The sequence below is a fragment of the Uranotaenia lowii genome, chromosome 3 (assembly GCF_029784155.1).
Source record: "Uranotaenia lowii strain MFRU-FL chromosome 3, ASM2978415v1, whole genome shotgun sequence".
NCBI classification, from domain to species: domain Eukaryota; kingdom Metazoa; phylum Arthropoda; class Insecta; order Diptera; family Culicidae; genus Uranotaenia; species Uranotaenia lowii.
The window spans coordinates 224,518,808-224,534,041 of record NC_073693.1 but is presented as its reverse complement, the minus strand read 5'-3'; the positions used below and the strand labels follow the sequence as shown (position 1 = coordinate 224,534,041).

At 34.8% G+C, this 15,234-nt stretch overlaps 1 protein-coding gene across 1 annotated transcript in view; it reads right to left on the bottom strand.

Moving 5' to 3' along the window:
• LOC129751158 (basic-leucine zipper transcription factor A-like) overlaps positions 1–14,147 on the bottom strand; it is a 71,593-nt gene extending 57,446 nt beyond the window's left edge. The window contains exon 1 of the mRNA XM_055746502.1: positions 13,721–14,147. Within this exon, the coding sequence (XP_055602477.1) occupies positions 13,721–13,738 (18 nt within the window). The 5' untranslated portion in view covers positions 13,739–14,147. The remainder of the gene's footprint in view (positions 1–13,720) is intronic.
• Positions 14,148–15,234: the final 1,087 nt, after the last annotated feature.

Genomic DNA, 15,234 nt, shown 5'->3' with positions numbered 1-15,234 from the left:
ATTTGTTCCAATGTATCAATCGTTCGAGCGTAAAATGAACTTCATAATGCCATATTTTCAAAGCAATGGAAAACTCTCAACTTTTTTTCAGAAATTTTTTTCTAAAATGTTGATTATGGGTACAATTGATCCCCTAGAGTTGGGTACAATTGATCCCCCTACCAAACGGCATATTCTTCTTCTGAATTGATCGTTATGATGGCTGATTACGAAATTACTAATATTTATCCAAAAAACTAATATTTATCAAACAATTGTCTGAAGAAAAGAGAAAAAATAATTAATTTTCTCTTAATTATAAAAAATAGCGCCTTTAAGTACGCAATGTTAATAGCGTTGAGACAAAGTTATAGAATTTTCTTCTTATGTCTGCTATAAATTGTGAAATGAGAACAAACATGACCAAAATAGTCAATTAACATTCTATCTGGGGGTTTTGTTTGATTTTTATACAAGGATTAGGGCTTCCTGAATAAAAGATCAAGTCTCCTTCAATAGGGTATCAAGTCTCCCCTAACTTCAGAAAAATCGCAATTCTTTTACTCCCACGAAAATGCTTCTAGTTCATCAACGGGTTCAAGTATTGTTCTAATTTTTGGAGCATAGAAACTTGAAGTTACAAGCTGTCAGAAAATGTCAAAGACGGCGAGTTGCTAAATTTGTCCAAAAAGATATGGTGAAAATAAGAAAAGGGGATCAAGTATCCCCACTCTCCCCTACATAATTGTTATGGGAAAGTCAGAAAGTCGGGTAAGACGGACACCCTATGGTAGAATCATAATAGAAAATCATATGTTGCTTTTTTTTCATGGCAGTCTTTGTGCAGATGGGAAGTTTAGGTTGTTTGCTATCGCATTAATTATTGGAATTTTTTAATTTCCTTCATCAAAACAGTATGTTGTATGTATGTTGGTTATCCCCCATGGGTGCACGGATTCATCGCAGTTTCTACCTAAGTATATGCTCACATGCATTCTTAGATTATAAGTATCGACAAATCTCCAATGCAATGCGTACAACATATCCGGACCCCATAGCTTCGTATGAATTGTTATGGAGTGGATGTATTTGTGTTTATGTAGGTTTCTTTTGAAAGAACGAGTCAATCAGGTGGGCTAGTTTACTTACAGGTATTCCGGCATCCGTGTATATACCTGGCCAGCTGGCAACTGATTGAACATTCTTATTATATAGTCAGTTATATGAGAAAACACATCATTGGCCTCTTATGGAATTCGAACCTAAAAGTGTTCTTGCCGATACCGGGAATCGAACCCAGTACGCCTGGCATACCAAAAACAGACTAGCGCCAGCCTATCTGCTAAACCACATCGGCGCTTAAATTTCCTTCATCTAAATTGTTTTTAAAATAATTTAAAACATGCTTCCAAACTATGGATCACATTGGTCCGTGTCAAAAGCCCCAGTGAAAAAATGCTTGTCTATTATTTATTTGTTTAAATGTCATGGGTAAAACGGACACAACGTAGAAAAGGTAAATATTGTGAATTAAGCATTTGAGAATGTTTTTCAACCAAAACGGAACCAACTGGTTCGAGTCCAGTATTCGGGGTTCTGTAGTTTTTAGACGCTGTCTTCACCAGGGATACACTTTTAACAGTTTGTATGGCCTGATTGAGATGCTGAATGCCTTTTAATTGACAATCGCTCTTGCCAAAGTCTATTGAAGGCATATGGAAGATAAATCCGAAGATCAATTTGAAGTACTTGGAAGAAATGTTGTGTCTGTTTTCAGGGCCGTAGGAAGAACCGACTCATGGGGGGGGGGAGGGGGGGGTGGGGTTTTGTGACTGATTTTTACCTATGATTTGTTCCTAACAATTCACGAATACATAAAAAAAATTGAAACAAATTATGTTTTTCTCTATATGATTATTAATTTTTAAGTACTTATTTATAGTTTTCGTATTAAATCGTAACTTTAAAAAAGTAGTCCTTAGCCTAAAAGATGAGCTAATTTTTTTATAATGAAGCCCTTTGAAACAAAATATGCAATTTGCTTTTAACGATGGTTAAATTTTTTGACCTTGTTAAAGGGTCTGGTAGATCAAAGTTATTTGATTTGAGCATAAAATAAGTTCTTGTTAGGGAAGCTTTGATTTTCTTTAAAAAAAACTTTTTCTATACTCAAATCAAACAAGCCTATCTTCCAAACTCTTTTGAAGTTCCAAGTTTCTAACCTTTGATGAGAATAAATAAAATTTTCCCAAGAGACAGTAAGAGATGAAACAAATTTCGGATGAAATTAGCTTGATGTAAACTTGAACTAAAATTATGATTTTATTTTGGCTTTAAAAAAATTGCAATATTAATAATGTTAAACAATACACCGAGAAAATATAGGATTTTGTATAGATTTTTTAAGTGAAGATGAGGTACATATTTCTCTAACAGCAATCATTTTTCTCAAAGAATCAATTCCATAATGAAAATCGTGTGGATGATTTTTTTAAATATAATTTGGGATATTTTGCATGAAACAAAACTTAGAAAATTAACTCAAACTCTACTTTATATTTATGATCTTTTTCGATTGATTTTTCTCGGTGATCATAAGTAAAAAAAGGAAGGAAAAGGATTATTTGTAATTGTGGTGATCAAAATTAAAAAAAAAAATATATTTGTGATTTTACAAGCTAAATCTTTTACTGAATTTTAAAACTGAATTCTGAGCCTGATTTCAAAAATTGAACTTTAAATCTGTTTCTGAATTTCTATACGATTTCCGAAATGTACAATAAATACGTTTTCCGAATCTTTATTCCAGATCAGAATTTCATGAGCCAAGTTTCAGAGCTCTTATTCATGAATCTTTTATTTCAATTCTGTAGTGCTGGTTTAATCTTAATTCATTATTTCATTTATTTATTTTTAATCTGTTTTGTAAACCTGAATTAGAATTTCAAATGATGAATCTGAATCTAAGTTTTCAATTTTGGATCGCCACTTAAGAACTTCAAATGTTTAAATTCTGAATATTTAAGTTTCCTATCGACTGGTTCAGTAATGTTGAAAAAGTTTCTCGGCGATTTCAGTCTCAACTGACACTGAAATCGCCGAGAAACTTTCTCAACGTTTAAATTTTGTGTTAGAATAAAGTTTAAAAACTATATTTTGAATTTGAATATAAAACAAAATTCTTCTTTTTTTTCATATTCGTAAAACTATTATCAAAACATTGAAAATGCATACAATTTTCGAAAAACATGATTCTAATTTGATATAAAATGCAAAACCGAATTGGAACCAGAATTTCAAAACAGCTTTTCACTTCTAATTTCTTATGATTATTCGAATTGAAAATCAAGAATCCTAAACTTGACACAGAATCAGAAATACAAAATTATATAGAAATACAATTTTGGTTATGGGAATATGGAACAAGAACCTCCAAAATGGGTTTAATTGAAAATTTAATATTCAGACCTGAATTTCTATGATAAGATTGACTAAATGCCCGGGTTGGTCTGGATAATTAATGCAAAATTTGGAAAAGTCCGGTTCGACTCGGTTGCCCGGATTTCATTGGAAAAGCCCGAATTTTTCTCGAGTTCATTCTCATTCTCATTTTTAAATCAAATTAAAAAGAATTGTGTTTTAAATATTTTCAATATATGCGTCCAAAATTTTTGGAGCAAATTTAAAACAAGATTCAAGAAAGGTTTTAAACAGTTTTTTTTTCTTGATTTATGATGAGTAATTCCTAGGTTTTGACCAAAATTGCCCGGATATTGCTCGGATTTTGGTCGACAATTTTGAAATCCAATACCCGAATTTTGCAAGGTTTTTATACAAACAGCCCGGATTTGTCTGGCCCGGATACGTGATGATGAAATTCTGGAAACTTTATTTTATGAACAAGTAAGAAAATTTGGAGAAACTGCAGCTGAATTTTTAACTTGGGTTTTTGAGGTTTTGGCATTAGGTTTTAGTCTAGATTGTTACTCTTGAATATCTACACGCTATTATTATAATTTGATTTTGAATTTAAAATTTTGATAATATGATAATAATGATGATAATACTTCACTTGCTGTTTTGGACCCTCATGGGGGGGGGGGGGGGGGTTTAACCCCCAAAACCCCCCCCGTTCCTACGGCCAAGTCTGTTTTACCCGACATTGAATTGTCCATCTTACCCGAAATAGCAACTATTTTTCAAAACGTTTGCTGCTCAAGCCTGTCAACTAAAATTCGCTGGTTTTGCTCCAGATGGTCAATAAGATGCCTAATATGCTTTCCAACGTTGAAAACGGTTAAAGTTTCCGAATGGACTAAATTGCATCAAATGGTGCATCCTTAAATTTTTTGCTTATTATTATGAGATCTTACTTGCTATCAAGAAAAAAAATAATTTTCTTAGTAAGTCAAATTTATATATGACTAGGACTCGGTAGGCTGTGCTTGTTCGTGACAGACGTGTTTTCGGTGGCGCAAAATTTTATGAAGTTTTTTATGCAAAAAAAAGAATTGTGAAAAATTGTCAATGATTGGATTTGGTCCATTTCCGAGACTTCTGCTTTCTTTAAGCAGCGATTCGCACGGCAATGAAGAAAATTGCTGATGGAAAAGGATGAATCCCAGGTTTCCCGGGATCTTGTGAAGAAGAAATATGGCGGAAAGAAATCTCTTGGAGGATGCGCTTTTAGAATGCAAATGTGGATGGAGCATGGAGAGTGATTGATTAGCAAATTAGGAAACGTTTTTATTTTCTTGGATCCCCGGAATAAAAACCGCCTATCGGGAGTCATCATTTCTTCGTCAGCGGAAGAACGGATTGGCTCGGCTTGGAGAGGTTTGCTGAGAAGATTTGAAGGCTGCCTGCTGTCTAGCATTCAGAGAAGACCCGGATTACATCACAATTTCTAAAAAACTTAAGTCACAATCTTTGACCAATTGGTTGAAGATAATTCCAATCTTCATCATGGTATACTTAAAATGGTGTTTTGAAGAGGAAAAATGAATGAGCTAGCTGAATTCGGTGAGGTTGTTTAATTTATAGTAATTAATGGAACACATCATTATTATCATATTTACTAGTCCTACTTGCCATGTAGGATCCCCCATATCTAAAACCCTCCCCAATCCTTTCTGAAACAGTAGCATGGGTCGTATGAGTTCTCTGCACCAAAAGTGTTTATTTCGCTGTTTCAGAACTTCCCTATCATAATTACATTGACTTGCCACGGTGTGCATTATAATACCTCACTGAAAATCAAAGCAGCACTTGAAATAAGTATTGAATCCAGATACTTATTTTGGCATCTCGTTCTGGCTCTGATTTACAGTTGTACTTTCTGTATCAGCCAATGCAAGATGTGTGTAGTCACCCACTGCTATGCTATGCTATGTTAAGTCAAACTTATCTATGATTAGACTCACCGACACGGGTATATAATGCGCAGAGCCCATTCTCTACATCTACATCACACAACGAAAAATGTTCTAGTTCAATTATTATTTCTTTTATTTGAACGATTTTTGATAAACATGGCGAAGCGCCCCATGTCCGTTTATCTATAAGCATGTTTTAATTTGTTGAAGTTTATGTGCAGGTTTTATCACAACACTTATAAAGAAGTTTCTTTGCTGAATTGAAAAACCATAATTTGAATATAAACGGAAATATTTCAAATTCCTGAATTTCATAGAGATTTAATTAACTATTCACAAGAATGTCAGTATATCTGGCAGCAATGCGCGTAGCAATACATTTTTTCACCCAAAATAATTTTCACTTCAAAAATAAGTGACATCTGTAGTAAATTCTCGCCATACGTAATTTCATTTGAATTTTAAGTGATGGGTCAAGGGAATTCACTTAAGTGACCGGTCAAGTGAATTACACTATGACGTTCGAGTGAAATTTATCTGAGTTTCTAAGTAAGTTTCTAGTTAATTATCTCTCGCGTTTTCAAATGAAAGAACATTTATAGAACAGCACTACGATTTCAAATACTTACATTACGCTTTCGCCATAAATTTATGGAGAAAGGAAAATTCCATCGTAATCCCAAGGAAGATCGGTTACTGCGGATAGTGCGACTTCTAAATCTTCCCTGCTGCAAACCAGAAAATCTGTCCCGTTCAACCCACAAGCTGAAACATGATAACACCTTTAAATAACGTTTAACACAAACTACCTCCAAAATCGCCTATTAAAGAATTGGGAAAATCCAAATCCAGCATAAGCTTTAAACGCTGCTCTTTAGAATTTGCCACGTATTGACGTATTGAAGAATGAAAGGTGCATACGCGCTTTACCCCAAACTAAATGGAAATCATGCTTTAGCAAGCCTTTCAAAATTTAACAATTAAGACGTTCATTATTGGTTCAAGTGTTCCGGTTTATATATTTTTGGTGAAGAACAGTTCCCTTTCAAAACTTTTGTCGAATCTTCTGGATTGCATTCTTCATTTACGAGTTATAAAATATTCTTCTTAACGTGTGCCCAGTTCCCCTATTAGGTATTCGTGTCTATTAGGTGATCCGTGTCCGATGGTGGTTGGCTTGGAAAAGAGGAGACCGAGCCTGGGGCTGACTTAGGCTGGACCCTTTGGAAAACTCTTTTCGTGGCCGAGGAAAAGCGGCATCTCAGTCTTTAATGCGCGAAGCATCGCCTAATGGGCTGCTACCGGGCCTTTTAAGCTCTCAGAGTGGTTCAATATGTCCTGTTCGTTCCAGAACATTCAATTTCCCAGCAAACATAGGTATATTTCTCATCAGCTTTGTTATACAGTTCATTTACATCATACACAGATCGTATAAAACTCGAAAAAGTTTAGTTATCTGGTTGCACTTCTCGGCGCAGAGAGAACAACAAGGTTGTTTTCTCACTTGAAGTCCGCACGGTAGAACATATTGAATGAAATCGTCTTCAGAATCTGAAAACATCGCGGACTTTTCATCATATCCGATTTAATCCGACTTTAAGTAACCATTTTTACGATCGTTTACTTATTTGGTAGGAATTGGGATTCGCATTGACAGTGTTAACGACTTGAACTATCATTTCTAATGTGATTTTATGTTTGCTGGGTTGTGTCCTTTTCGGCAAAACTTAAAAACATTACAGAGATTTAAAAATTAAAAGTTTTAATTTGATGATAAACTTTCCAGTAGACCGTGAATAGTTTTGACTTCAGAGGAAAAAGTTATATAAGTTTTCGTATACACTGAATTCTTTTTTTAAACGATTGTTGTGTTCGTGCAAAAAAAGAAATCGTGTAAAAAAAGTTCGAAACAACCGGGCAAAATGCATCGCTCATTTTGAGTAAAGTGGCCAACTTGGACTGTAAATCGTTCATTTCCAACCAGGTAGACCATTCTGAAGTGATTTGAGTGAAACCGGGAAGCTCAAAGATTTGTTTTGGATTGCTTTGTTTTGGGTTTTAAGCCACGGTTGTTCCGGAACTTCCGCAGAGTCTCTGAGTGGCCATTCCGGCAAATGTTTCCGTCGGGAAGCAACGTGCGAATCCATTTACCACCCAAGAGTGGTTCGGACAAAAAGAGGGAATGTGTAGAACCTGTTTTTGACGTGTTCAAAAATCGTCTTATTTCGAGAAAATCGTTTAAAAAAAGTCGTTTAAAATAAAACCGTGTAAAATTAGATCGTTTAAAAAAAGAATCCAGTGTAGTTTATTTTTCACAATTTTTTCAAAATACGGAATTTTTCACGAAATTGAATCTTAGATATTTTTCAAAGCATAAGTAAAATCGTGTGAGGTTCATCTTGTCGCCAGAACGAATTTTATAGACTCACTTCGGGCACGAGGAAAATCATCTAACGTTCCAGTGCTAGATTTCGACTACATCTCAATCTATAATTCTCTTTTCCTTAAATTTAATTATTATTTGCGTATTTCCCGTTCTATCTTTTTTTATTTTAAAAAACTGTTAGGCTTAAGTAAATCATTGTAAAAATGCAAAAAACGATGGTGGCTGCTTGGAGATATCAGCCGTTTCAAATAAAATAGTTTAAAAAAATTAAATCCTTTTCCAGTCTTCAGCAGAGTTCTTTAATGAATTAAAATCTTCAATACCAAATACTAAAAGACTTTCTTGAGTGATGTCAAAAATAGTTGTAATGCTATCCATTCAAATATGAAAAAAAAATGTCGAAGTAAATTATTTTAAAGCGTTGTATCTCTATGCATATTTTTTCAAGCATTGCACCGCCACCGCCACATAACCGGAACTGGTATGAAATTGCTTTTTTTAAGCATATAATTTTGTAGCAAACACCGTACGGTAACATACTCAAAATCCAGTGCAAAGTCATATTTAGGAGTAAGAATAGTCTCAGAAAATGTAGATTGATAAAATGTTCGATAATCAGCTACATTTGAATATTTGTCATAAATTCACGGTGTCTCTGGGAGAAAACTTTATTTTTCGAAAATTAGCCTCGCTAATTTTTGCACCATTCGAAAGCTGGATTTTCCCCCTTTCATTTGAGCCCAAATTTATTTGGATTAACGCTAGAGGTAAGACTATCGTTTTCACAGTGATTAGTATGATTTTGTCTTGAAAAAAACCATTGGAAAGGTTAAAAAATCTTCAAAAAAATAACTTGTTCTAGACCCGCCGATGGATTATTATAAATTTGAGTTCAAATGAAAGGGAAAAGTCAACCCTTTCGAATGGTGCTAAAATTAGCGATGCTAATTTCCGATAAATAAAATGGTTCCATTAGAGAAACCGTGAAATTCTGTGTTTCGTATTTTATAAATCTATGGATGCCAAAATGTGGCATATTACGACTTCTTCTAATTTCAGTTTTATTAACTGTGACTTGAACAACTTTGGAGGTTTATTCATTGAAAACTACGGTTTTACACCATTTTTTTTTTAATTTTTTGTGGTCATGATTAAAAAATTAAAAAAAAAATATTTCCCTGAGTTGAACATTTAGCTTCTACACTTAGGCACTAAGTAAAAAAAAATTCGAGTACATAATAACTGATCTAGTGTCTTTATTCTGAAGCATTTATTTTCGTATTTTTCTTATACTATACTGCCGTTCTAAGCAAGATTGTCCCATGTGGAAAAGCGTGCAAACGAGAAAAACGCGATTGAAATATCAGCTATATTTCCAAATTTTCTCTCAAACTAAAAAATCACCGACAGTTTTTTCGTAGTGAACAGTTCATGTTAATCATTTTACAATGTTTTCTGCCAAAAAAAATACATTTCCTACAAAAAAAACAGCAAATTAGAGCCAAAAATGCTCCGTGTGACACTTTTGCGTAGAATCAGAACGCATGCCGATGCTAGTTCTACGAAAAACTGTCACACGGCTACAATTTTTCTATTATTTTAAAAGCTTGCGTAGTTTTTTTTCCCAAAAACTCATGCTAAACCGTAATTAGAGAAATACGTTCCTCTTTGTTTATAAAAATGTATAATTTAGTATGGATCTTGTAAATGGTGCCTACCGAAAAGTGTTTAGTGAAAATTTCTCTGAATAAAACACTCAAGGCTTCTCGCTCTTCCTCTGCCCTCTATTTTAGTGTTCTTTTCAGTGAATAACATTAAATTCAACAGTTTGAACTCATCTTAAGACAATTTTTTGATAAAATTTGCATTTTTCATAGAATTTTCTCTAGTGTGACATTCTTGCGTAGAACTATCAACATAGAGATACCCAAGCAACCAAAAGTCTCATATCTACTTAAACTCGTGCCTCCAAAGTTCGAATTTCGCTGAACAAAAGTTCCAAAGGGAATTGGTAGCGAATTTCCTCGAATGTGAGCATGAAAGTTACAAAAGGTTCCTCAAATAGCCTTTTATGGACTTGAAGTTCCAAAAAGTTCCTCAAATAGCCTTTTTTGTGACACGTCATTTGCATCCACACAGTATAACAGTTACAAATTAGGTCTCAAATAACCTTCTGTGAACTTCAAGTTCAAAGAAGTTCCTCAAATAGCCTTCTGTGAACTTCAAGTTCCAAGAAGTTTCTCAAAAAGCCTTTTTTGTGACATGTCAATCGCATCCACACAGTATAAAAGTTACAAATTGGGTATCAAATGGCCGGGCTTCGACCAGACCGAACTGAGTGCCATGAGAAAATTTTAAAACAACCAAAATTGCATCTTGTACAATTGAGTTTCTAGATCGAAAAAGCGATTATGTTTTACTTAAATGAATTCCTTGGATTATAAACTGTCGATTTTTGGTTCATAAACATCAAGGATTTAGCCTCTTGATGAAAATATTTGCACATAAAGTTCGAATGCCTCGAAAAAATGATGATGGCGTTCAGTTCGATCTGGTCGAATCACGACCAAATAGCCTTCTGTGAACTTCAAGTTCCAAGAAGTTCCTCAAATAGCCTTTTTCGTGACATTTAAATCGCATCTTTCAGAATAAAAGTTACAAATTGGGTCTCAAATAGCCTTCTATGGACTCGAAGTTCCAAAAAGTTCCTCAAATAGCCTTTTTTGAGACATGTCCGCCATTTCATGAATATGAAATGTGAACGAACATCACAAAAGGGCATATAATAAATAAATCATTTTTTGGAGCCTAGAAATTGTTGAAATGTATAATTTATTTTGAAACTTCAACTCAAAACAACTTAAATCAAACTCGCAAATGATTGTTTTTGAAAAGGGTAAATATTTTGACTTTATAAAATTTCGTCCAACTGTATTTACTTACCACGAATTAATCATACATTGAAAGTAGGTTGAAGCAATTAATTAATTAAATTTCAAGATAAACTCAAGGATTTGATTAATTTTATGCTTAACAGCTATAAACATGGAATTCCATTTTTTTTAAACCGATAATATTTTAGCGGATGATTGATTTATACGCCGTTTCGTAATGTTTCTTAGTAATAATCAACATGCGTTTTTACTGCTGGCCGCTGGCTGCCCTTGCGGGTATCTAGGAAGCTTATAATCACTTCGAATTTTAGCTGCCGGTAAGGCAACATCTAGGCGTGGCGTCGTGGCAGCGTGTTTGGCTATCATCTCGGAGAATCGGGTTCAAATCTGGTACCAGGGCTAATTTTTTCCATTAGGTTGTTTGATTGCTTGAGTAAGCAAATTAAATAATTGTGTAGCAGAAGTGGCGTGCGTGCTGACAAAGTTAAAAATAAACCAATTAAGTAAAATCCATTCAGGAAGGTGATGGGGTAATAAAGATGGATGCCGAGAAATCAGCAGCACCACATGGGCTGCTAAGAAGAGAGAAGATTTTTTTTTGCTGATTAAACGTTTACTTGTGGGCTGAATAGAAGGCCGTTCAAATCTGTAATGGAACTTCAAAGTTTCAATAAGAACTTATATTTTGGGCTGAATAAAACGAACTTCAGCACATTGATTATGTTGATTAAGCTGTGTTCGACATTTTTAACGAAACTTTTGGTTGCTTGGGTAACCACCTTGATGAAAATTTCGCATAAATTCAGAACAAAGTATACTTGTTTGTGTTTTTATTCGAAAGTTAACACTAAAAAGACCGTTTCCAGCGAAAAAGTGAAAATGACCCAAAAGTCACATAGGACATTCTTACTTAGAACGGCAGTATAAATAACGTTAAAACAAGCGATTGTAGCTCAATATTGGCTGAGAATCATATTTGAGTAACGTTACAAGCTTTTCAATATTATAGATATTGTAGAAATTGGTTGAGAAACAAGAGAGTTTTAGCGGAAAATTTGACCGGTACAAATAGGTACAGACCCTGTTCGATTTTGGCAACACGCTCGTACATTTTGTGTTGCCAAAATCGAATGTTGCCAAAATCGAACGGTTTTTTTCTCCACTTTTTTATCAGTTATTTTTACAAAATAACTAATATTATTATCAAAAACGTTGTTTTTAGTCAATTTCCGACCATTTCTAGTCATTTTTGATTCTTTTTCATCATGTTTTTGATGCATTTTGCACTTATCTTGTTTTGTTTATAATGTTTGGTTTCATTTGTCATATTTGCTGTTTTTTTCGTTCTTCATCATTTTTTAGTTGGTTTTAGTCATTTTCAGTCTTTTGTTTGAATTTGTTTTTTAACTTTTTAAAATTTTCATCTTTTTGTCATTTTTTAGTACTTAATAATTTTTTTTTAAACTTTTGTTTTATTGTTGCATTTTATCACCATTTCAGAACACAAAAACGTATTAGTGGTATTTGTCTGATTTAAATTGGTCCTGTTATAACGAAAACTAAAAGGTAATGTTGTTTCTAATAACCGTTCGATTTTGGCACATGTGCCAAAATCGGATGTTGCCAAAATCGAATGTTGCCAAAATCGAATGTTGCCAAAAACGAACGGGGTCTGTATATACAAAAAGTCGGTATGTTTAGTGTTAAAAGATATAGCGCTGTTCAGTTAGCAAAACTAAAAGTTAGCGGAACTGTTTTACTCGTCAGATCAGCTACCAAAAAAGTTAGCTAATCGAAATCTAGCAGGCTAATGAGCGGTTAAAGGATTGAACACTGTTGTGCCAGACACTTTAACTTTTACTCAATATTAGGTCTGAACAGTTTGTGTTTAACGTATTTGATAACTATAGATTTTTAACAAAATCGTTAGTAAACTTTGTATCGAATGATTACAGAAAATTTCAGAGGCACTAACCTGCAGCACTTCAATACTCCAAATTCAAATAAAGAATTAAAAAAAAGTAGACTAAAAAATTAACAAAGTGTCGGTAATTCTTGATTTTGCTAACTACTCTAACGCTAATTAACTCTTGCTGGAGACATTAAATCAGTTCAAAGTCAGCGATGTTCTGTGTGTTCTGGAATAAGCTATCGACAATTATTAAGTACATTGTTGGAAGTTAGCTCACAAATATAAGCTTAAAAAATCACTTTTGTAGTTAAATGTTTATACCATAAATAAATTCATCAAAGTTTTTTTTTATAAAGAGTAATTGCTGTGTTTCATTTTCAATTTTTCAAGTTTATTTATGTTGAGCATACTTATCTGAAATACAGTGTCTCTACTGTATTTAAGTTTTGTTAGAACACATAGGGTTGATTACTACATTTATACACAGTCTACAATCAACACTTCCCAAAAATTAAACTAATTCATCCTTTTACACTTAGCATTATCGAGGTTAATAAATTTCATTGTATATTCAACGTATTTTCTTTAAATGTAACACTCTATCGTTGGTTTTGTTTGATTATGTCACTGTTCCAAGGAACTTTTTACGATCATTGCGCTTCACATTTTTCTTACGCTTTTATTGGCTTGCACTTAAAAAAACCCGCAATTAAACATGCATATATTGCTTCCCCAGACACACAGACCCATGTAATGAACAATTTGTATAACAGCACTTCAGGTTGTAGAGTTATCCTTGATACGATCTCTTTCGGCGTGCTATTCTTCACCAACATTTTTGTTACTTCGTTCACTGAAGCGACACTTTTCCTTTTCCCTCCGCAGTTTTTCTCAGTCACAACTTTTAAGGTGTAAGGTTGGTCAAGTTTTTGTAGCTTACGAAATGCTTCGAGTCCTCTGAAGGCTTTTACGGAACACTTGAACCACCAACAGTGACAGCGTGATCTAGATCTCTAGAACTCGTTCGAGCTCTTTATTCCATTAGCCAAGATCTTCTACAAATATGGAATTAATTACGCACTCGCGAAGGCATTCAATGGGAAAAAGGCTAATCGTAATTGCTAAGCTGTAGAACAACTAAAAAAGAAATTCAGCAATACTCCGGACTACATACCACGATAATCCACTTCATTTTGAATCAACAGTTCATCAAGCACTAAGAGGTGCCAAAATGCAGAATAACACTTTTATAATTGCAGCTCGACCAACGAAAAAAAAAAGCGAATGCAACAAACGTGGGCCCACAAAACGCGTTTGGGGTGTCGTCTTCGTTCGAAAAGCTCTTGCGCTCTCAGCTCTCGGCGAAACGACTAGGAGACCGACTAAGAGCGATGATGATCCTTCGAAGAACGGGCGCAACGCGGGAAAAAAGAGGCCCGGATCGGATGGCTTTTAGTACCACAGACTAGATAGTCCGGTGGCTCTCGAAAACCACGTGTTTGGGTTGCCTGAGTAAACAGAAAGCCGCTTCTTAGGATGTCTCGTTTCTATGATCGGGGGACGACGAGAGATGGTACACACGCACGTTTCTACGGGCCGACGTTCCGAGAGCGTCTGTCAGTGCAATTTCGAACGGTGCCAGTGCTTTGGGGGCATCGAGCTCCATTCACACGGGGTACGTTCACAGATCGTGGTAGGGCTCCAATGCCATAGAGCCTAGAGAGGGCGAGAAAGATTGAGAGAAAGCTGGCCCCTCATTGGAGAGACCCCGAATGGGGGAGGAAATCGTGAAAAAAGATCTTTCTGCTGCTGACCACGCTTTTCCAGTCGTTTGGTTTGGATTGGCCTTCGGTGCCGAAAATGTTTTATTTTTTGATTGAAGTCAAGCCGGTGTGATTGAGGGATTGGGGCTATTTGTGTTTGCGAAAAATTTATTGGGAGTTTATTGGAAGCTAAATATACGACTTTGTTCACATATGCATGAATTCTGTGACCCTCACACATATTTGAGTGCGATAAATTAATATAGAACAAAATTTATTTGGGTAGTTAGAAATTCTTTATGAGTTGAATTTCAATCAATCATTTTAATGATGTAAACACAGGAAAGCAACATGATGATAGACGGATTTAAGACATCGAGTGAAGCGTTCAACCATTGCCAAACTGACATCACACTTTGAATAAAAGTTCGATCATTTTCTGTCTAACTTTGCCTCCGTTCGCCGGTATTGCAAAAATTGCAAAATTTGACAAAAAATCCTGTAGGAAAGCCCGATTGTATCATCGAAATTGTCCATTTTTCCCTGAAAGTTGGGTGGCATTGATTTTGAGTAATGCTGGAAAAATTATCCAACAATCGAAATCGAGTGTTCAGTCAGTACGTTCAGTGGTTCAACTAGGAGTGGTAGGAGCTAGATCACGCGCCTCACGGTTTTCAACTAGTGGTATAATCCATGAAAATCAAGCGGAAGTATAAACGGCAAATTTTTTTGGTGGAAACCAGCAAAATTTTGCTGGTTTTTGTCCCGCTGGTTTTCCAGCTAAAATTTTAGCAAAAAGATGGCTTGAAAGAACAGCTGGAAAACCTACAAATGTTCTGTTCATATTGATTTCTTTTAACCCTCATCCGCATTAGATTTCGTTACCCTGATCAGCACTAGGAGTGTCGATTTGACACTACAAGCT